Raw genomic sequence first — 22,394 nt, 5'->3', positions numbered from 1 at the left:
CGGGTCCAAATTAATTAGGTTTAATATTTGCATTGCATGCAGCCACCAATCAAAAACAATGTAATTTTCCCATTAAGCCTTTTTCATCAAATTTGTAAACTTAATTCGTTTTCTTTATTTCTTTCTTTGTGTTAAGACTACTGCTACTGAGTGGGATAACTTACCCTGGCATGGTCAACAAGATAATTCCCACATATTAATAGTCGATGTAGGTTAAAAGAAGAAGAAACATATTTGCATTCCTTGCTAACCTTAATCTCTGCCTGAACCCTCTCTGGCTAGAGTTTGCACAATTAGCTTCTCTGTCCTGCAGACCATAACAATTTTCTGACCTACAGCCAGAGGCCCTTTAGAAGATGATGGAAATTCATTTGTACTTGGAACAGTGTAAATTCTGACACATTGAATTAATATGGCAGCATAGAAATGCACATGTCTCTAATGAATGCAATACAATGTGGACTAAGTGGAGCAGTATATATATTTTTTTCCAACCTAAAATAGGTCCACATGTGAAAGTCAACAGGACATATACATTGCATCTAAGTAAGCCATATCTGTTGTAATGTTAAATACAATTAGACTTTATTATTGTATATCCTTGTGTCTTAATATAACATATCATCGTAATGTGTTCAAGACAGTGAATATGTATTGCACTCTCCTGAAGATTATGGCTTTGAAACTTAACTGGAAACCTAAAGCATCTCTAAGAGTAGGTCGGAAGTGTACTGGGGGTTACATGGGTGTTACAGCCACCAAAGCGACGATGCTTGGAATACAACACATAACTAAGTTTACGCCGGAGTTCTTAAACTGTAAAAGTTAGTCCATCAATAGTTTTGATTGCAGGTAAAACCTCAAGTAATGGAATTGTCTAACCTTGCTCCTCCAATAACCTTGCCATTTGCACTACTTCCTCTATGGTTAGCTGGTTGGTTTCCTGAGGTCTCCAGAGATCTGCAGAATCAGGTGTAATGATTGCGAAAGTTTGTGTATTGTTTAGTTCCAGGAACACATGAGGATTCCAGGAACCGTGGACAGGAATGCATCCAACTAGAGGATGTAGGATTGTAGATTGTGTTTGATATAAAGGAACCAGGTGAACAATTTAATCTGGAAGGAGGGGTGAGCTTTGAAAACCAATGAATCTGGGAACTCCTCCAAGATTGAGTAGACTAAACAATTGAAAACACAAAGCAACAGGCAACAACTGCTTATCAATTTGATTACCTGGTTTCAGTCTCCATGCGGATGTCTATTCTTAGCTGACGATTTAAACAGCTGAAGTTAAACTATTAAAACCAGTTCGCCGGAGAGGAGCCTATTGGTAAATGCAGAACACCTTGCAAAGTGTCATACCGCATATACATAGTGTTTGAATTTAGAACAGGAGACAGGTGGACTGGTGGTGTTGGCGGTAGAAGCAAGAGATAGTGTGTTTGACAACGTAATATCAGACTGAAGCATATTATGCATTTGTGACCGGGGGAGGGTCATCGATTGTACTGGGTGGCATGACCCCCACAGTCTGACATCTTTTGGCAGAGCCACTGCCAAAAGAGAGAAGTATGTAGATGGACATGCTCCTAGCAAGCTACAAGCCTAGTTGTGACAGTCCAATGGATTGAATAGGTGGAGTAGAACAGGCTTGTATTGCAGAGTGTTGCAGAGCTGTGCATGGCCATGGGAGAATGTCGTTGTTATGGCTGTGATTAAGATAGATATTCAACCAATCTTCCAACTGACATTAGAAGGGAGGTGGCCGTGCAGTCTTAGCTTCAGAATAATAGTCTGACATTTCAGTGGCATTTTTTTTTCCATCTGAAAAATTAGGTATTTAGTTTTCTTAGATAGGACAAAGGCACAGCCCAGTAGGTCGTTACCAGTTACTTAAGCTAAAAAAACAACTTTGTAAGCAAAGAGGCAGATCAAAGATGTCAAAGATGCAACTTTCGTCAGGCAATTCCTGGTTATCAATCGAAACTGATCAGTAAATAAAATGCCAATTCAAACTTCACTGACAAATCATTAAAAGTAAATAAAACAAGTGTTTAATAATACACGCCATATTATATTCCTTTTCCTAAATCAGCAAACTAAACAGTTACAAAATGTGACTTTCAAAAACAGCCTTCATTAAATGGTATGTTACCTAAGTACATTTAGGACAAGAGGTCTTTCACACATGAATTACTGGAATGCTAAGTAACCACGATGGACACGGCTACCTAGGCTGCTGTGTATTTGTCCTCTCCTTGTCTCTGAGCCTTGTGGTAGTGGCTGTAGCTAGCGTAAAGCTCGTTAAAAACTTCCCGGACTCCGGGTTGCAGACCGGCCGTCAGGAACTTGATATCCCTCTCAATGCAGAGGTCCATGATCTGATAAATCCCTTCCGTGACACGCAGCTTGACATCAGGGCGCAGAGTGACCTGGAGAGAAGAGTGTTGATGTTAAGGGAGGGAAGTACATAGAAAAATATATTTGAAGTCTCCTCTTGAGTTTATTGTTGTCAGGCGTAACCGTTTGAAAAAGTTTGGAGCTCTAAAAACAGATCATAAATCTTTAACTTGTCAGAGCCCAGATTATTTTCTTTATAAACACGCATTTCCTTTTGTGGTGACTGTCTAAGCCCATCTAATGTATTCAATCACAAAAACAAGGAATCATAAATCAAGATGATTGGAGCATAGCTGACCAAGCTTTCTGAAACCAGAATAGGAATAGACTGATCAAAACAAGGAAGAGAGCTGCAAGTCCACTCGGATATTCAGTGTAAATGGAGCATAATAGTTTGGAGGTGAAACAGCATTTCAGTATGTCGAATGTCTTTGAATGTAAATGTGATTCTTATCAGTGTTCTTGTCTGGATCAGAAGGGTTTGAGCTGTTGACATATTTTCCTCTGACTCTCTCTAGTGCACAACAGAGCTCTCTGCCTCCGCATTATATAAGGTTGCTATAGAGATCAATTGACGTCTACAAATCTGCAATATTGTAATACAACACAATATTTATGACAAAGCAGACTTTAGATCAGCAAAGCTAACCCAATAACTATATAAAAAGAAAGGAACTGGCAGCGATTCCATTTAACACTGCTGCATTTAGCGGTATTGTAATCCAACACTGCTTAACTATATTACTACATACAATTAAATATCTAATAATGCAGTGGGTGTAGGATGTGGAGTTAGCTGTGGCAAACAAAAGCAAAGATAGGATAAATGCCCCCTACATAATTCAATAAATCGTAGCATAATACAACACAGAAACTACTGGAGTGCTAATTATCCCCTGGTGCATGGAACCTGTGGCCTCTGCCAGCCATATCCTTTTCTCCTGCATTTCTAATTTCTGCATTTCAGTTTATATACTGTTCCGCCAGTAGCGGAGTGTAAAGTTTAATTAGGGCCAGAGACAGCTCTGAAGGAGTAATGGGATCATAAAAAGCCTCCATTCTTCAATGATTTAAAAACGAACTTTTTTAATGCCTGAACAAGAAAATGTAAAAAGGCGTAGGAAGAGGAATGGAGGGAACGAAGCCCTACTTGAGAGCAATACATGAAGAAAACCATCCACGAGCCCTTTAGTTTAGAGTTACGTTAGGATTTGAGTCCATTTGAAAAAAGGCACTTTAACCCAATTATTATTCCACACCTTTGCTTAATGGACCAAACCCTTCATTTCTCAGAGGCTTTCATGTACGGTTTTGTCACATCATTATTTTTCTATCAATCCATGTTTAAAGAAAAGTTCAAAAAGGAGCATTTTATTCCAACACCCCACATGACTTAACACACCACTGATCTCACACAGATTGCTTATGTTAGTCTCCACCTGTTTGCTGCGTCCTGTTTGCTTTTCAATCCCGATTCTCTTCTGCCGCACTACTGGCCTGCCCCCTGAGGCCACTTGGATCTCTGTGGCCGGTTGCAGCCGGCCTGGGAGGCGGTCGAACGCTGACGCTACACCTCGCTGCGAGGGTGGAAAGCGCCGAGTCAGGCTGGCGTCATTTAACATCCAGACTGGTGGCAGAGCCGAGTCCATAAACCACACATGGCTCTCCGTTAGAAAACGGAATTAGAAAGTACACTATAAATATATGATGTATAAACATGGGGGCCAGGAGAGGAAGCGTTTGTTAGGTTGTTTGTCTGTCCCTCCCTCAAACAACTGTACTGAACTGCCAGTTGGTGTATGCTCCAGGTTAGACCGCAGACAGGAAGAGCAGAGTCACTGGGTTTCGGCTACACTATTCGGTTTCTCCGTGAAACTTGAATGACTGTCGAAATGTGTTTTACAGTCAGAGCAGTACAACCTAAAGGAGTTAGCCAGAAAGCCGTGAGTGAGTGAGTGAGTGAGTGAGTGGTTGTACCTTCTGCAGCTCGGTGACATACTGAGACACTATGAAGGGAGCGAAGTTGGTAAAGACCTCTGCAGCCGTGGCGATGTGAGTGTACATCCTCTCCAGCAGCATGGAGCACTGGAGGTACACGTCCCCGTCAGGACCTGCACGGCAACAAGAAGCGTGGCGGTGCAATTTATAATACGGTGACTTCACATGCGTTGGACGTAGGAGAAAACACACACCACGTCCGGAAGCGAAATGAGGAAGTTGGTTCGCAGTCAAGTTCGAGGAATCCACGCTTATTAACCTTTTCCCGCCATAAAGAATAAAAAAGAAGCTCCGGTTGCATTTTTCATGTCTGAATTGATATCTCACCTGTGTCGCTGTCTCCTTTCTGCCGGCCTTCGTGCATGATGGACGCCACTAGCCGGTAGAACACCGTCAGAAAGGTTGGAGCCGTGCTCACCAGCACCTGTACACGGACACAGACGTGAGGTCAGCCCGGGCTCTGTAGGGCCTTTACAGCAGAATGCATTATGGGATTTTTTTTTTATGGCGATACCAAGGTCATATCCAGAAAGTTGAATTACTGTCAAATCCTAGATCAACGTAAATACACCGTAATCTAGACCACCAAACAGTTTGTTGCGCCCTGTCTCGCATGAGGACTGATGTGGCAGCTTCGAACAAAACAATGTCCAACAATAACAACAAATCATTCCATGACAATACAATGGGCTAAAAGAAACATTACGACCAGTACCAACATAATAACTCAATTCAGTCATACAAATGAAAAGTGGAGCAACAGTATATTTCAAATTCAATATATTTATTTTTTGGAGTAAGAAGAAAAAAAAGTAGTTTATGAATTTAAAAAAAAGTAGTTTATGAATTACATTGCTAGCCGTAGCACAAGCTCCCCCTCGCCTTGTGCCAACGGAGGCCTTGTGGTGGGCCAGAGTGTTATAGGAGACAGACGCAGGGAAGGAGTGATGTAAGCCACTAGCTGGATCTAGGTAACGCTTTCCATCTACCCCGGCAGCGCTGGGCCATGCCAGGCCTCCGTGGCATGCCAGCTTCCTGCCACGCTACATGGCTTCATCTCCCTAACACCCCTCCCCTTCATTCATTACTTATTCTCAACCCCACCCAGCGCTCTACATTCTGCTAGACACACACACACACACACACACACACACACACACACACACACACACACACACACACACTTCTACCTCTAACACTCCCACTCCAAGTAACCTGGAGTGGGCCTTAACGCTGGTGGGCACGTCTTGTACAGCCTAAACAAAAGACTGAGTGTGTAAACAGAGTGTGTATGAGCTGCGCAAATGCTTGGTGTGTTCAAATATAACTATCCATATTATCTTTTTGTACTTACTTTTTTACTTTTGGTCATTGTTTAATTCTTGATTGTGAAATAATTATTATTATGGGCAGACATTGAAACTACCACAGCGTTTCTCATGCGAGGCACGGGAAATTTGATGATATTTGAAAGTTGGCATAGGTCACGGTATATTAACGTCGGTTAAGGATTTGACAGCTCTCGAGTCCTCTCAAAATGGCAGTGTAATGGCAGAGTATTGCCAACAAAACGTCCCATGATAAACAAGCCCTGTTGTTCAGATTTACTGCTGACAGCTACCTCTTCTCCTGACAAAGGAGAAGAGGTAGTGTGTTTGAACCTGTAAGCAGTAGACCCACCGAACCCTGAACAAGATATGTGTGCTACATGTTCCGTGCCGACAACATAGCGGAGGTTGACGATCCATGTAAAGAGTGTTCAATGTTTAACTGGGTCCTGTATATCAGGATGTTCACAGGGCTGTCTGTTTGAAGCGCTGCAGGTTGTACAAGCCATAAGTTCAAAGAATCTGCCGAGTGTGCTGCCTACCTCCAGCTTTCAATCTGTTTTACATTTGTCGTTCTTCCAAAAGTCGTTGTCACTGCACCGCTCTTTGCTTGTTTAGGAGGGAAACCTAAACCAATATTTGCTGTGCCTTTCCAGCGCCCCGCCCATCCCGGGTCCCGGGGGCCGTCAGTCACGGGGCGTACCTGAGGATGGCAGCTGACGACGGCGAACAGAGTCTCGTGCACGGCGTGGAAGGTGGACTGGTAGGCGAGCGGGGCCAGCCGCTCCAGGGGAACCATCTGCAGCGCGGCCAGCACCAGGGTCACGTGGTGTGGGCTGGAGATCAGCCCTTTGCCCTGGTTCAGCAGCGACGTCATGGAGGTCAGCGTGGGCACGGTGAGGGCCTGGGCCAGGGTAGGGTCCTGGCTGGATGACCTCACGACAAACTAGACAATGGGGGGAGTCGTGCCGAGTTAGGTGGAGTTTTAAGCAAACGCACGGAATGCGTGCGTGCGTGTGTGTGCGTGCACCTGCGTGCTTGTGTGTGGGAACACCTGATTGACGTGGGAGGCCGTGTGTGTGTTCTTCTCACCACCATTGAGGAGATGATCTGAGGAGCGATGAGCCACAGCACTCTGGAGCAGGCCTCAGGCATACTGCAGCGTGACAGGAGCTTTGTGGTCGTGACGGCAGACAGAACCTCCTAGCAGAAAACAGATGACCACCCAATCAGAATGTGACACAACTCACACAAAGCCTGCACATGGTGCCGATCAGAGTCACACCAAACCAAATTCAAACCTAACTTTGAGCCCGAATCATCGAGTGATTTCAGGGTACCTTGAAAGAAACCAAAATCGAAGACCACCTTCTGTAGTTTAATCACATATTCAGTACTTTGTGAAATTAATTGTGTAATATTTCAAAAAGACATTAACTGTGGCCTCGGATTGCTATTGATTTTCTGTTAACTTATTCAAAAATGAGCTGCATTATATTTACGAAATGCTAGGCTTCAATGCAGATGCAAGGCTTCACATCACTTCAATTCCCTAATACAACTTTATGTATGTTATTTAAAATATATTTCCATCCGAAGCGACATCAAGACACATACACCATAAAGAAAAATAAGGATGTGATGTGTTGTGATAGGAACCCATTGTGTCTGTATTTAGCATGTAATTACACACGCTGTCTAAGTCGTCCCCCACCCATTACATGATGCTGAAGAATGCTTTGTTCGCTGGGGGAGGGAGGGAGGGAGGGGGGAGGGAGGGAGGGAGGGAGGGAGGGAGGGAGGGGCGGAGGCAGGGGGGAGGGAGGGAGGGAGGGAGGGAGGGAGGCGTCGGGGGAGGCGTAAGTAGAGAGTGGCACGGTGGCTGGACAGAGACAAACCAGTTTGAACCGGGACTGAGTCATAGCAGTGTGGTGTTGCCCGCCAAGAGCTACCAGATGTTTCTGTTAGGCTGTAGTTCATAAATTACATTGTAATTATTTCAACACCACTGTCCTTGTTAACAAGCAATTACACAGGTTGATTGAAAGCATGCCTCGGTAAATAATCAAGATAAGCCCTTCTATAATTTTCCCCATGTCTTAAGCAGCCATGTGCCTACATGGCTTTCCAATAGATCAATCGTTTGACATACAATGGCCGCCAGAAGTAACACCTCCGCATTTTGAAAGCTAATCGGTTATTCTGTAATACGTTTACTTCTAACTAGTGTTTGGGCCCATGGAAAGATGTAATAAGAAAAGATTGTGAATTGGCTTATGGATTCTAGAGTTTACTCTTAACCATCCAACTGTCAAGTTCATGTCTTCTTTATTATGAGTGTATATACATTGGACACCACAGAGCCCCATTGTAATTGCAAGTCAATACAATGCCACTGCATTACTCCCAAGCCCTCGTTTCGAGCTGGTTCTTACCTTGTAGCTCCCAGCCTCCAGCTTGCTACTGTCTAGTCCCTCTCTGATCAGCAGTAGCAGAAGGTTGAACTGTCCCGTGGTACTCCCATCCAGCAGGTGGCCTAAGAGGTCTTCCACCGCCGGCTCCAACCCACACAGGTCACTCAGTGACAGCCAATCAGCTGCATTCCACAGGAAAGAAAACGACAACAAAGAAATACTGAAAAGCTGCACACGAACCGGGGCTGTTCAGAGGCCGCAGATGTCAGGTAAAACAGTTACAGTAACATTACAGCGACATATAATGGCTATGAAATGCTCCATACCTGCCAGCAGGTTGAACACAGTCTGCAGCATGCGCGTGAACAGCTCGTCCACCTCGTCTCCTCCGCTCTTCTCTCCCGCGTTCCTCTTGACCATGCAGTAGAAGGCAGACAGAAAGCGCAGCGAGGAGAGCAGGAAGTCTTTGGGCCGCGGGGCCGAGTGGATCTCCTTGAGGATCTGCTGGCAGAAGCTGTGGTACAGAGCAGTGTGCGTGCTGCTTGGTTTCGACCCCGGGTCCACCGGTACGGCGGACAGCTCACACTGGAGCATGACGGTGACGACCTCGACCAGAAACGCCTGGCCGAGCACACTGGCCGGCTGGCTCACCGCCTGGGACTTGAGGACGGCCTCGATGATCGGCCCCAGTGCCGCCGTGGATTTCCGTATCGTTTCGGACAACGTTTGGTCCATGGGTTCGCTTCTTCCGAGGCAACGCGCCATCGCCTTGGAGAAGGAAGTCAGCGACGCCAGCAGCAGTTGAAGAGAGGCGATGTCTGGGGCCTCTGGAGCTTCAGACACGGTTACTGTGGGTGTATTTGGCTCGGTCTGAACCGAAAGGGTTTCCATACCTGCAATCTTTTGGCTGGCGAGGTAGGATGTAAACTGGTCAAGGTTCAGGCGGACACTGCTGTTTCTGATGATGATGCAGTGGACTAAGGACTTGATGAAGCCCTGGACGGCTTTGACCAGATCCATCCAGCCACTGTCGCCTGTGGAGGAACATCCTCCCTTGCCACTTCTTGCGAGGATGGACGACACAACCGCCTGCAGAACGCTACTGCCATGGATCTGCTTCAGCACGCTTTGAAAATGGCTACCGTCCATCAGACCGGTCAGAAGACCGAGCAGCTTCCCCAGAAAAAGCGTGTCATTCCCCAGGTTATCGGTTTCCCCCGCCGGCTCCTCTGGTGGGCTGGTGGTAGACGTGAGAACGAAGAGAAGCAGGAGAAAGAGGTGGGTGAGGTCCTCGGCGTTGATCCCATCTGGGTTGAGGTTTGCCGCGAGGTCCATTAGGCTGAGGAGCTCCTTTGTCTGTGCGTGGGACAACACGGTGGAAGCTTCTCTGTTCTGGGAGCATCCCAGTATCACCTCGACTAAAGCCTCCACGTCGGCCAGGGCTTGGATCGCTTTGTCCGATTGGCTCGGCGGACTTCCTTTCGTTGGGAGATCAGTTTCGGGGGACATCTGAAGGACTCTGACGATTCGCTGAGTGAGAGACTTCACTGTGGAAGAGTACAGGGAAGGCAGCTCAACGTAGAAGTGGCTTTGGAGGAGCTGGGATGATATGGCTGAGATGGACTGGCTGCCACACAACACCGGCAGCCAGTCTGTGTTTTCCTTGGTCCGTCTGCTCAGCATTGAGCAGAGAACCACGTCTGCCACACAGCCTTCATCTCCCACTGATAGATAGGAGGCAATTAAGGGTAAACTTGATGTGACCAGATACCAGTGCGCCACAGGGTAGGAGTTTGGGCTTTTGTTTGTCTCCCTGTCTGCGTCTTGCTCCTTCTCTAAGCTTGCCAAGAGCTCTTCCTTCGCCAAAATAAACTGTGCTGCACTGCTCAGTACTGCTGCAGTTTCAGCTTTGGCCAGTAGATGGGAGTCTAACAGCACTTTCTTGAATTGTTGCAAGGCGAGGAGTTTGAGCAGCCACCCGCTGGTCGTGCTATCAGAGGACGTTGAGGGGAAAGGCAGGAACATACCCGGCAAAACCTCACCAGAGAGAAACTCTTTCAAGCGGCTCAGCACTAAAGTACTAGGTAGCTCTTGGTCATCGGTCTTGCTTAGAGCTGGGCTTTGGGGCGACTCGAGAGATGTGTATTTGCTGCAATGTATATGGAAGAGAGCATCCACCTCCACCCAGGTGTACCGCAGTAGCAGAGACGCCTCTGTGGTTTTCTGCTTCCACTGGGCACAAGCCTCCGTGTCCTGGCCTGGTGTACTTTCCTTAGTCTTGGAAGCATTTGGATCGTCGTCAGTGTCCATCTGAGTAGTCTCTGACGTGACCAGCTTTAGCAGAGTGTCCACAAGTTGTCCCATGACCCCCATCAGTTTGGCAGTCTGTCTCACCAGTGGGACGGGGGAGGCGTTGTCCAGCGTCTTCAGGCTGAACAAGACGGCGTGGAGGAGCTGGCTGTGGGAGAGCAGCTTCAGGGACGCGTCGCCTCGCCCCCCTTCCTCCACCACTGCTACGTCCCCGTCCTGGTCCATCTTCACGCCTTCGTCCTTTCCTTCGGAGGCACCGGCCTCCGTGCCTGCGTCCTCTCCACTCATCTCAGGCTCCTTGTCCTCCCCCTGGTTGTCCAGCAGGTCGGGTAGAATGTAGCTGTTGATGCTTTCCAGCGTCAGAGCGCAGATCTCCGTCGCCTGGGAGGCGGACGTGTCGAGCAGACAGGTCTTGATGGAGGTGCAGATCTCGTCCGTCAACAGGGTCGGTCGGAGTTGATCAGACGCCGGCCAACAGACGACGGACAGGAGCTCTGTGAAGAGGCGGGGAAGCTGGTGGAGTTTGGTGTAGGTCTGAAGCAGGTTACACACCAGCAGCTGATGAGGGAAAATATAGAGTTTAGTTGAAGATAATTAAATATGTATCCAGTCCACAGATGGAACAAAATCCCAATTATAACTTGAGCACAAATTAATCTTATTGTTGAACTAAACCAGGAGTTGAAATGATTAATTATTACTACTTTTTATTGTTATAAAAAAAACAACAATATTTTCGATGTCCTTTCCCCCAAAGGAAACCATGTGAACTGTGTTCCCTATTTCTACCTGTCTGGTCCGTTGGACCCTGGAATCCATGCAATCCGAATCCACCCATGCCAACGACAAGAGCTGATCCAGTTCCGGTTCTAGAATCAGATGGTTGAGTCCCAGCAGCACCTTCAGACAGCGGTACCAGGCCGGGATACTGCAACACAGGGAACAAACTTTGGAGTATGGATCCACAGGGTGGCATCACGTCATGCCTCCTTAAAGAAATGACATATTAAATAGTGTTTTCGTGCATGAATTACCTTTGCTGGGCATCGCTGAAGAGTATTTGGACCAGCCCTCTGTAAAACAGAAGTTGAACCTCTCCGTGTCGGATCCGGTCTGCCGCTACATTATAGATGTCTGAAGACAGTGCTTGATTGAGCAGGTTCTCCAGAGTCAGAAGGGCCTGGCTCCAGCTCTCTGGTTGGGTGGTTTTGTCAGAGGGACTGGGCACTGCTGAGGAGCCCAGGCCCAAGTCTAAGGCAGGAACGAGGTGGGTGAGAAAACGGAAACAGAGCATCCTCGGCTCCTCGTTGACGCCTGTACCGCCCTTCCCGTAGCTGTCCAAACACAGCTTGAACAGCAAAGACAAGGCGTTGGTCTTCACGGCATAAAGCAGGGAGGTGTCGCAGTATCCCGGGGCCCCTAGCTTGGTCAGTATCGTCTTCAGTGGCTTCGGTTGGCCCTTGGCCCCGCCGGGACCGACCTTCCCGGTCTCCGCCTTTACCAGGACGAGCTCTTCCTTGTAGGAGCTCAGCTGCTCCGTGGGGAAGAGTGCCAGCTGGAGAATGGAGTCCATTTTACCACGGATGTCTCTGCTCAGCTGGGGGCGAAGGCGCTGAGAGGGCACCGACGACGTGGGCTCGGCAGAGGTCAGCAGGTGCCTCAGGAGGACCACGGGCTGTAGGAGCTGGTGGGTGACGACGGTAAACACGCGATGTGCGTTCACCTGCTGCCGTTGAATCGACAGATAACACGACAGCACCTGCAGCAGAACCTCAAACATGAGCGTGGGTTCCTCTTGAGACGGGGCGGGTTCTGAGCCCGGTTCGGACGCCAGTGCGGGAGGAGCAGAGTCCCGGTGTTGTAGTTTGTGACAGGCCAAACAGCAAAGTTTAGCCATGAGCTCTGCCAAGAGTTCATATTTGGTGGTGAGGATGGATGAGAGGGTTGGCGAGGAGAGGATGCCTTTACACACACTCAGCAGTGTCGATAGAGACACCGAGGGTTCAGGCCCGTCACACAAACACTCCTGTAGACGATCAAGCAGTGCCTGGGGAAAAACATAGAAAGAAATCTAGGTGAAGCACGAGAACAAGCCTAGTATCTAGTCTAGATTGATATGAATTGAATTCATCCTTGGAGTGGAAATCCACAATAGTTCAGAAATGTGTTACAAAAATTTAGTAGAAATGGCAATAGCATTAACATTATAAATCACATTTTCTACAATCTTTTCACAATTTGTGTACATTCAGTGCATGCATGTGGTGTGCGCATGGATCAATTGTACCTGTTTCACATTAAGCTTGAGGGTGATGTTTTTACCCTGGCTTAACAGGGAGTGAAGCTTCTTGCTGTGGAGCAAATCGTCAAGGTAACGCCACAGTCCCTTTAGAACACTGGGAGAGAACTCCACCTTCTTATTGTAGAATCCTGTCAAAGCATGTGTGGTCCAATCCAGTAACACCTTTGGTGGGTGACAATGATGTACATGATAAAATATGTGTAGCTATAACTGTTATTATATACTGTCTAAAAACATCGGAAACTGTATCAATGGATGAATTCACATGGCAACGCATTCTGTATAAAGAACCAACAGGAATAACACATACATGCATGATTTAAAAAACAAAAAGGTACCATACTCCAAGATGCAACATATATGATTTGAATACACGAACATTGCAAAATAACGTGACAAAATCAATGACATGGTTGTTACCTGTTCCTTGTTCGGCAACAGGCACTGGGGGGAGATGAAGGCAAACCGAGCCAGCTTCAGCTTGTTCTCCCATGGAGTCCCAGGGCTTTTCAACTTCAAGTGGATCCCAGAATAAATGGCAGCCATCTCTGCTGCTAATTTGAGTGGTAAAAGAAAAAGCGGGATACATTTCAATTTAAAGTTTTGACAGGGAAATCGAATAGTATTTGATGGATCATCGAAATTATACTCGTAACGTGAGTAAATTCATACCCAATTAATTGCAAACGTTACCCAACGACGTTTCAACCTTTATGTGGAATTGAGACTAGATACATAATCAGATCATTGGCTGCAGCACATTGCTGCATCTCCTGCAACATTACAACTATGATGCTAACAAATACCAAGCTATCCCAGCATGTGCAACAGACCAAACACACTGTTAGAGGAACCCCTGTACAATGGGCTGCCAAACCTACAGCTAGAATATCAACATGTTAACCTTAGACTATACAACACGAATATTATGGCAATTCATACGAGGATAATAACATGTAATAGAACCTGCACGTGTGCCTGTGGGTGCGCTACAAGTCCGCTACCTTTCAACTTTCACCTCGTCGCTTTAAGGCCAGGGGAAAGCAATCGAGCATTGTTATTTCGAAGTACTGGATTTTTCTGGAAATGTACAAAAATAATAATTTCTGTGAATTATTGGTTATGGGTAGACAAATATTTCAAATTTAAAAAACATAAAAGCTACATGAAAGCTACTTGATCTAACTTAATTCTGTTTTGTATACAACATGTGTTTAGATGTTATTATTACAGTGACGACTTCTAGGTAGGGTATTCAAAATTAAAAGGTTTCTAGGAAATTATTTGTTGTTTTATGCGTGCTTTTAATTTAGACCTATTTCTGAAAGAAAAAATTGTTAAATACGATATCCGTAGTTTACTCCATTATCTGTATTCAACTCTTTATGTCTGAAGAAGTTGTCGTCTACGTCACTGCCATTGATTTGATTGCATCCGCGGAGTCGCTCATTCTCAGGTCACCTTTCTGTTTTCCTTTTGACATCGGTTTCGCCTACATACAAGTAATAGTATGTATGTGCACATGATTTGAGTTTGTATTGATTGCATCAGTTTTTTAAGATGATGATATCACGTGAGTGTGTTCCATGCCTGCCGACCACCTACCGATTCGGCGACAGATGACTCTGACAGGAAGGGTGTTGTAGCTTACTTGCGACTGCTGATCGGAGATAACTCAGTTGAAATGGTAGTGTGCTGTGAAACATAGATAAAATGGGCATAACCGTCAAAACTCAACAATACCACCGGAACCGCCTCATTTTGAGGACACATCAAGTTTTCTTCAAGGACGTGGTGAATAATGCTGCTTACCAAAGGAAATCTTCAAGCGGACATCAACAAATTGCCTTTTAAAGGGACACATCTTTCCATTACATGATCAGTTAACCTTATTCACATCTGCATTAAAAGTTGATTTTTCTTTCTTTACTGGAAAACTTGCCAGCAACAGACGATGCGACTTTTATTTGATATATCGAGATGCACTAGTGGGGTGCATTTACTGAAACGCACAATCAACCACTCCAGTGTACATAGATGTTTATTGTTAGACCACAGGAAGAGTCATGCTGCTGGACTACATATTTGGAGCAATCGGACTGGAAATCAATCACCAGAGAATATGACTAATCGGGGTCACCACCGTAGCAATGGATCAGTACTGCCATATAGCGCACTTGGGGTTCTCTTTCGAGATTGCAAGCGATCGCAACTGTTGCTTGAAAAGCCATGGACGGCGGGGCACACATCAGTGGTGTTCAAGAGCTCTTCGGCTGCCTCCTCAAAAGAATCCACAATAAAAACAACAGTGGAGAGTGGCAGTGGCCAACCTCCGACAACCCTTCCCTTGGATGACGTGAAAAGGATTCTGAAACTCGCTTATCCTGAGAGACTGAGATTGTCGGGTATGTGTTGCTTGTATGCCGACGCTATGCTTCTAATTGCTTACTGGAACTGTCTGATGGTCTTTACAATTTCCTGGACTGACCTTCAAACTATGTTGAGCTTTGTGGTGATGAGCTATTCGGATGGCTATGGGAGTGCTGACATATATGTTGAGCAGGAAGTTAACGCAACATACTTTAACACAATAGTATTGACCAACCTTCTTTTTAACCTTTTATTGTTCTTAAACAGTGGGAGCTTTTGTCCTCATTGTTTCCATTGTTAAGCTTTTTGCATGTCTTCACCCTGACCTCCCCACAGCCGCACTAGGCTTCCTGACCGTATCCAGTGCAGTGACGATGTCCGCCCCGTTCTTCTTGGGCCGGGTCATCGACACCATTTACACCACTGGCTCCGACACGGAGACCATGGCAGTGTCGCTGACCTCGCTGTGCGCGGTGCTGGCTGGAGTGTTCCTCTGTGGCGGAGCAGCCAACGCTGCCAGAGTTTACCTCATGCAGATCTCAGGTGAGGGGAGACGATGGAGAGATGGTCTTGAAGTACGCACTCTGATGATGATGATGATGATGATGATGATGATGATGATGATGATGATGTGTAGTAGGAGCAATGAAGAAACACACAGGCAGGTGGTAGAAACAGGAAGTAATAGCAGAAGTGTATTCAAATTCGATGTGTGTTTTGTGGTTTGAGGTTAGGGGGTTCGACTCAAAGTTCGAATCCCCAGCATCCACCTCACTCCTAAACTACATATTTGAATCCAGCTTAAGGATGCTCGCTTTGGATGAAAGTGTCTGCCTAGTGAAATAAAAATGACTTTGTTTGTTGTGGGTAAAACAAACAGTTGTTACCTTTCATCAGACATCAAAACGATCAAACTAAATCACCCGAACAGATGGTCAAACCCCCAATGCTTGCAACAGTTTTCTTTCCTCAAAACATATGTTCCCTTCCTTTCATGGCTCTCTCCCCGCCCAGGACAACAGATCGTCCGGAACCTCCGCACTGCTCTGTTCTCCTCCATCCTGAGGCAGGAAGTGGCGTTCTTTGACCGCTCCCGCACCGGTGAGCTTATCAACCGCCTGTCGTCCGACACCACGATGGTCGGCCACTCCATCACCGACAACCTATCGGATGGACTGAGGGCTGTTGCCCAGGCAGGGGCCGGGGTCAGCATGATGGTAAGAACCTGGTGGTCCAAGGTCCACTCTGATAGGTCAGGACAGATAAGCTCCTTCCTGTCCTCTGGAAAGTCTGTGTATAGAAATATTTTAAGCAAACTCTCCCTTTTTAATAGGAATAATAAACTCCATTTGATTCAGCTGTGATGATCAAGATGTGTTTTTATATGTAAAACCTTTTCTTCCAGTGAAAGAATAGAAAATAAGCAGAATGCGCTGTTGTATTGTCTTTTAGCAGGAATTAGGTTTATATTACCCATTCTTTAGTGAAATAATTAACTAGGCCTTATCCTAAAGGGATGAGGAATGCTATATAATAAGTGAATTGAGTTGCTTTGATTTCTTAAATCATTCTGGTAGCTCATCTTAATTAATAACTATTAATCATTCATTCTTAGCTTAGAGCTTCATTGTTCAAGGGTTTCCATCAAGGACTTCCCGGCCTTTCTCTAGTCGTTCTCTTTCTAGCATTAATGTTACTAGGCTGCAGAAGTGTTCACTGAGTAAACAGGAACAGGAAGCAGAACATCTAATGATTTATCTCTAATGGGAATCAAGGAAAATAATCATTCACCTGAACCAGGAAATGAACTTTTTTAACTGCATAACAAAGTAGGCAATAAAATAATGAATATTATTCCACTGTATTCATGTGGTTCTCCCCTCCCCCTCTCTTCACCCCCTTCTTGTAGTTCTACGTCTCCCCCAGTCTAGCGGGCTTTGTTCTGATGGTGGTTCCTCCCATGGTTCTGCTGGCTGTGGTCTATGGCCGATACCTACGTGCCATCTCCAAGCGTACCCAGGATGCCCTGGCAGAGGCCACACAGGTACGTGAACCAGTCAGAAAAAATAATCAACCTGTCAACAGGAAAACCAGTTCCATCTCACACTAGGGCTGTGCAATTAATCACGATCTCCAAACTGATATAATCGAGTCATTTTATTAAAGTATATTTGTTTCATTCATTACATTTTTTAGAAATTGAGAATAGAAATTAGAAGAATAGAAATTGATCCAGAACATTTGGATGCATATTTGTACATTATTTTTGATTTGAACATTTTCTATTTAAGTGTTTTAAATATTTTTTTAAGGGGAAATTTCAAAGTTCTCAGTTACAGCGCTTTTTTTGGGAGATAAATGCTGAATAAATGCATCATGTATTCAAGCTCAAAACAATCTTTTGAATATTCGTAATTTCATTTTCGTGATTAGGATTTTATCCATAATCGAGCAGCCCTATCCCACACTAGCGTGTACAGGGTCTAGAGTTTCTTGACCCTTTCCTTTCGGTTCCTCTCTTTTGTGAATCACATGCCCGGACCAATTTAGCTGGCCGTCGAAGTCTGGATCACGTCACAAGATATGTGAGGCCGGTGTTAGAGATTAGGAGACAGCTTTCAAAGTCATTTCAATTGCTGACGGAGGTTACAAAACACAGAAAGAAAGAAGAAGAATAGACATTTATTCGGTCTGTTAACTAAGCAGCAGATGTTCCAAGAATCTATTATTTAATTTGTATGCATATAATAAACATGTAAATATGTGTGTGTTTGGTGTCTTGTGGTTCCAGTTGGCAGAGGAGCGTATCAGCAACGTGCGCACGGTCCGGGCGTTCGGCAAAGAGCTCTCTGAAGTCAGGAGCTACACAGAGAAGACCGACTTCGTTCTCAGCCTGGCCAAGAAGGAGGCTGTACTGAGAGCTGGCTTCTTTGGAATAGTAAGTGTGTGTGTGTGTGTGTGTGTGTGTGTGTGTGTGTGTGTGTGTGTGTGTGTGTGTGTGTGTGTGTGTGTGTGTGTGTGTGTGTGTGTGTGTGTGTGTGTGTGTGTTATTGTCAGTTTATTACATAATTGTGTCCCAACATGGGGGTAGAAACCAGACTCTCTGGCCCACTGATGATGCAATCCCACAGAGTTGGCTCATGAACTCACTGGCTTCTGCTTTTTTCTGCAAAAAACATTACTAGAAACCGGTTGGGTTTAAACCAAAATGTCACTTTGAAGACAAATATCTCCGGGTTCCGTGTGTCCACATGATTATCTATTGGCTGTTTGTTTGCAGACAGGTCTGAGTGGCAATCTGATGATCCTCTCCGTGCTCTACAAAGGAGGCCTGCTTATGGCCAATCAGCACATGACCATGGGGGAGCTCTCCTCCTTCCTGATGTACGCCTTCTGGGTCGGCATCAGCATCGCAGGTACTGTACGCTGTATTCAATAGACAGTAGACCGTTTGAATAGGCAGCCCTTATTTGATCTAGCACTCTGTGTTGTTTCACCTAATGATGTGGTTTCTGTGTTTGTTTCATGATGTGATGCCAGGTATGAGTTCCTTCTACTCTGAGCTGATGAAGGGTCTGGGAGCTGGCACACGGCTCTGGGAGCTTCTGGACAGGAAGCCAGAGTTCTCAATAGATGGTCAGTTCAAAGGCACGCACGCACGCACACACGGGCAGAAGACTGACACTATTTATGTTGCTGTGCAAGCCCCTCCAGGCCTCCCTTATTGGGTTCATCTGGGAACGTTAACATACACAGAAATCCCAATGGTGTAAGGGTATAGCCCCTTGAACTCCCTGTCTCTATCCTCCTGCCTTTCATTGGCCACAGAGGGCTCGGAGATCCCAGCAGACCAGCTCAAGGGCCGCCTGGAGTTCAGTGATGTCACCTTCTCCTACCCCACCCGCAAGGAGGCCCCTATCTTCAGTGACCTTAGCCTGCTGGTTCCGGCCGGGTCCGTCATGGCCGTGGTGGGATCCAGCGGCTCCGGGAAGTCAACCCTGGTGTCTCTGTTGCTCCGCCTCTACGACCCAGACGCAGGTGAGCGGGGGAGCCCAGTGGTGTTCTGGCCATCCTATTTACATCCAATAATTGTTTGTGTTTTTATTTGCGGCAGCATGCTCTAGTAGTGGTACTGGTGTCTTGATTCCCAGGGAAAGGTTCTGAGTTTGGATCCCAATGTCTCCGGTCTGCCTGTAGGCATCCCTGAACAAAATCCCTTACGCCTACCTGCTAATCAATGACATGTAATGACATAGGTGTTATCTTTCCCTTGAGCACAGAAGTCAAATAGATTGGCACAGAAGTGGTTTGGCTCTGAGACTGAGTTGCTCTACCTCCTCCCACAGGGACCATCACGATAGATGGGCGGGACCTGAGGGATCTGAATCCTTATTGGCTGAGGAGTCAGATTGGAACCGTCAGTCAGGTAATACCAAAGGAGCTTCCAGTACTGGACCAAATTAACATTTGATGTTCAAATATACCGTTTGTTGAATCATTTCACACTACAAGACCCTCTCTCTCTCTCTCTGTCTCTGTACCAGGAGCCAGTGTTGTTCTCCTGCTCCATCAGGGACAACATAACGTACGGGGCGGTGGACCCGGCCTCGGTGACCGCGGAGGAGGTGTACAGCGCAGCCAGGATGGCCAACGCACACAGCTTCATCCAGGACTTCCCCCTGGGCTTTGACACCGTGGTGGGGGAGAAAGGGGTGCTGCTGTCAGGTGGGGGAGCTCACAGTCACATCACACCACTTCATGACTGGTATAGCATGGCTTGAGTCGGTACGCTGCCACCTTTTGGATGCGATTGAAATGCTTGATTCAAAGCCTTGTGTTTTATGCCCAGGTGGTCAGAAACAGAGGATCGCTATTGCCCGGGCTCTGCTCAAGGTAACGCATAGAGAAAAGACGCATAAAGAATGACTATTTGAAATGACAATTGAAGCGACACCCTCCACAACAATGCATGAATCTTAATGGTGATCTAAAAAACACTTTGCATTCTATCCTCAGAACCCAAAGATCCTACTTTTGGATGAGGCCACCAGGTTAGTGTGATTAACAAAGATTCAATATTACTTGCTATGGTAAAATCAATCTGTGACATAACTAAATCTTGGACAAGATTTATGAAAAAGGGTAAATATATATTAAAGGGTAATATATATATAAAAAATGTATATAAAAGGGTAAATTCATTTCCGATTTCAAATTGTTAGGATATGTCAGTCCTCAGCAACAGCAGTAGTTAGTTTGGACATTGCTCATTGAGCTAATGCTTTGGCTAAGTACCAATCCTAATTCCTCTCTAATGTCTCCTTCAAGTGCGTTGGATGCAGAGAATGAGTTCCTCGTTCAGGAGGCCTTGGAGCGTCTGATGGAAGGTGGGTCTTTCTTTTTCTTTCTCTTTCTCTTTCTCTTCCTCTCTCCTCTTCCCCTTTCTCCTCTTCCCCTTTCTCCCCCAGAGGTCAAGATTGTCCTAATATCGTCCCTCCCGTTGAATGTAATGCTCGTCCCTTCATACTGCCATGAGACTCACTTTCTGTGCCCTCCTCTCTCCCCCACTCAAAAGGCCGGACGGTAGTGATCATCGCTCACCGGCTGTCCACCATCCAGAACGCGGACGCGGTCGCCGTGCTGGAATCACAGCGCGTGGCAGAGTGCGGCCGACACACAGACCTGCTCGCTGACAGACACGGACTGTTCCGGAAACTCATGGAGAAACAGGCCTTTCTGCACGAGGACCAGAAGCAGGCCCTACACTGAGACATTCAAGAGAGCAGGGTAGAGAAAAAGTGTTGTGTTGTTAAGAAGGAAACGCAGTGTTGCGTCGAGGCGGCCATTTGTGGGGGAAAAAAAGGGAGTGAGATTTGTCAAACAAAAAGAGATGGGTTGGAATTAAAAACAAAGGAAGTAGGTATTGTTGGGAAGCTGTGGTGAACAGGCGTTTCATTACGCAGCGTTAATGAAGTAAGACCACTTTCTGCTGATTAAGAGCTCCTTGTTTCTCGGAAAATGCAACCAAAATCGCATATTTAAAGTTGGTTAAAATTACATAACCAAACTGTGAAGTGGATGGCAAAGAGTATTCAGGTCCTCTTTCCAATAATGAATGAACTAGATCTTTACTCACTCACTACAACATCAGCATAACTATCTGTTGGTGTATCACCATTTCTTTCTGAGCAATGTTTTTTTGTATTGTGGCAGAATCAGGGTTTACTGTTGTTAGTATCTCAAATATTCTGGAACCAGGCAGTACCACAGAACCTTAATTTGTTTATTTTGTGTTATTTTTATTTTCATTCAATGAAGATTGTTAATTTAAGCAAAGCACACCGTTTTTTCTCTTTTTTAATTCAAACATCTACATCTAGTTAACCATGCCTTCTCAGGGGCAAGAGGGCAACTTTAAAAAAAGGAAATAGTTGTATTATTTTTCTAGGATGGATAATAACTTTTTCTCACTTATTTACCTGTTTTCTCCAATCAAACCAAGTGTGCTATTTGATTATTAGTTTGACTGAATTTGGTATTCCAGTGAAGTTTATTTCATTCAAGTAATGTAACGTGTTACACAATGTTTTGCCTTATTTTTTTACCTTTTAAAATTACTTTTTTATGAAAATCATGAAGGAATAATTCTCATATATAAATGTATACAACTATAGATGTGGATATATTGGTCAAATCTTCTTAGAATAAAACCTACATCATTGGTTACAGACTATCACAGTGAGTCTTATAACATTTGACACTTTATTTGAAATGTCAAAATCCGTATACACTTTTGAAGACAAGGGTATATGAACACTAGGCTCATAATTCATGAAACATAATGATGGTAATGCTTTATAGTACCAACCACACATTCGAGTTGCACAATCGAATAATGATGGGAGGGAGCAGCAGTGTCCTATACATCAGTAAAAGTATAGTATTACTTGTGTTTAATACTAGTGTAAATACAAACTATTTACACTTCCCTGAAAAAAAAACTTTTCCCAGTGCACCACTATCGATCAGACTCGTTTTATTGCATCGGCTAAGGAACCTTAGTCTATGTAATTTACCAGACAGTCAATGGAGGGCGCTGATTCTTCAGGTAACTGGTTTTTTAGCCAGTTATCCAGCTCAATTCAGCTTGCTTAATACAAATCAATATTCGAAGTTGGACAGCAGATCTTGTGATTCTGGATGTCCTGGATGTGTACTGCACACCTATTGGCAAATGTTGCAATCGATTATTTAAATCTTCTATATGCCTAT

General features: G+C 45.4%; 2 protein-coding genes across 4 annotated transcripts; one reads left to right on the top strand and one right to left on the bottom strand.

The window, feature by feature from the left end:
* Positions 1–697: 697 nt before the first annotated feature.
* Positions 698–13,651, bottom strand: urb2 (URB2 ribosome biogenesis homolog). Of its 3 annotated transcripts, XM_079736032.1 has the most exons (12): positions 13,425–13,651; positions 13,173–13,306; positions 12,738–12,914; positions 11,485–12,497; positions 11,240–11,378; positions 8,467–11,008; positions 8,162–8,322; positions 6,819–6,929; positions 6,430–6,672; positions 4,726–4,822; positions 4,378–4,511; positions 698–2,432 (listed from the first exon to the last, which is right to left on the bottom strand). In XM_079736032.1, exons 2-12 carry the CDS (start codon positions 13,296–13,298, stop codon positions 2,232–2,234), a joined length of 4,944 nt encoding a protein of 1,647 aa, XP_079592158.1. In that variant the 5' UTR covers positions 13,299–13,306; positions 13,425–13,651; the 3' UTR covers positions 698–2,231. The 3 variants fall into 3 exon arrangements, with proteins under 3 accessions (XP_079592158.1, XP_079592160.1, XP_079592159.1); XM_079736034.1 differs by lacking the exons at positions 698–2,432; positions 4,378–4,511; positions 4,726–4,822 and having other exon boundaries at positions 6,554–6,672; positions 6,781–6,929; XM_079736033.1 differs by lacking the exons at positions 698–2,432; positions 4,378–4,511; positions 4,726–4,822 and having other exon boundaries at positions 6,572–6,672; positions 6,757–6,929.
* A 542-nt stretch (positions 13,652–14,193) lies between these two features.
* On the top strand, positions 14,194–21,801 carry abcb10 (ATP-binding cassette, sub-family B (MDR/TAP), member 10). Its single transcript, XM_079737388.1, has 14 exons — positions 14,194–15,157; positions 15,459–15,665; positions 16,137–16,339; positions 17,032–17,166; positions 17,914–18,060; positions 18,403–18,538; positions 18,663–18,758; positions 18,951–19,160; positions 19,469–19,548; positions 19,667–19,847; positions 19,972–20,015; positions 20,139–20,173; positions 20,451–20,509; positions 20,698–21,801. Exons 1-14 carry the CDS (start codon positions 14,707–14,709, stop codon positions 20,889–20,891), a joined length of 2,178 nt encoding a protein of 725 aa, XP_079593514.1. The 5' UTR covers positions 14,194–14,706; the 3' UTR covers positions 20,892–21,801.
* Positions 21,802–22,394: the final 593 nt, after the last annotated feature.

The sequence above is a fragment of the Pollachius pollachius genome, assembly GCF_949987615.1.
Source record: "Pollachius pollachius genome assembly, chromosome: 5".
Lineage (NCBI taxonomy): Eukaryota > Metazoa > Chordata > Actinopteri > Gadiformes > Gadidae > Pollachius > Pollachius pollachius.
This window is presented reverse-complemented; position numbering and strand designations above follow the sequence as displayed.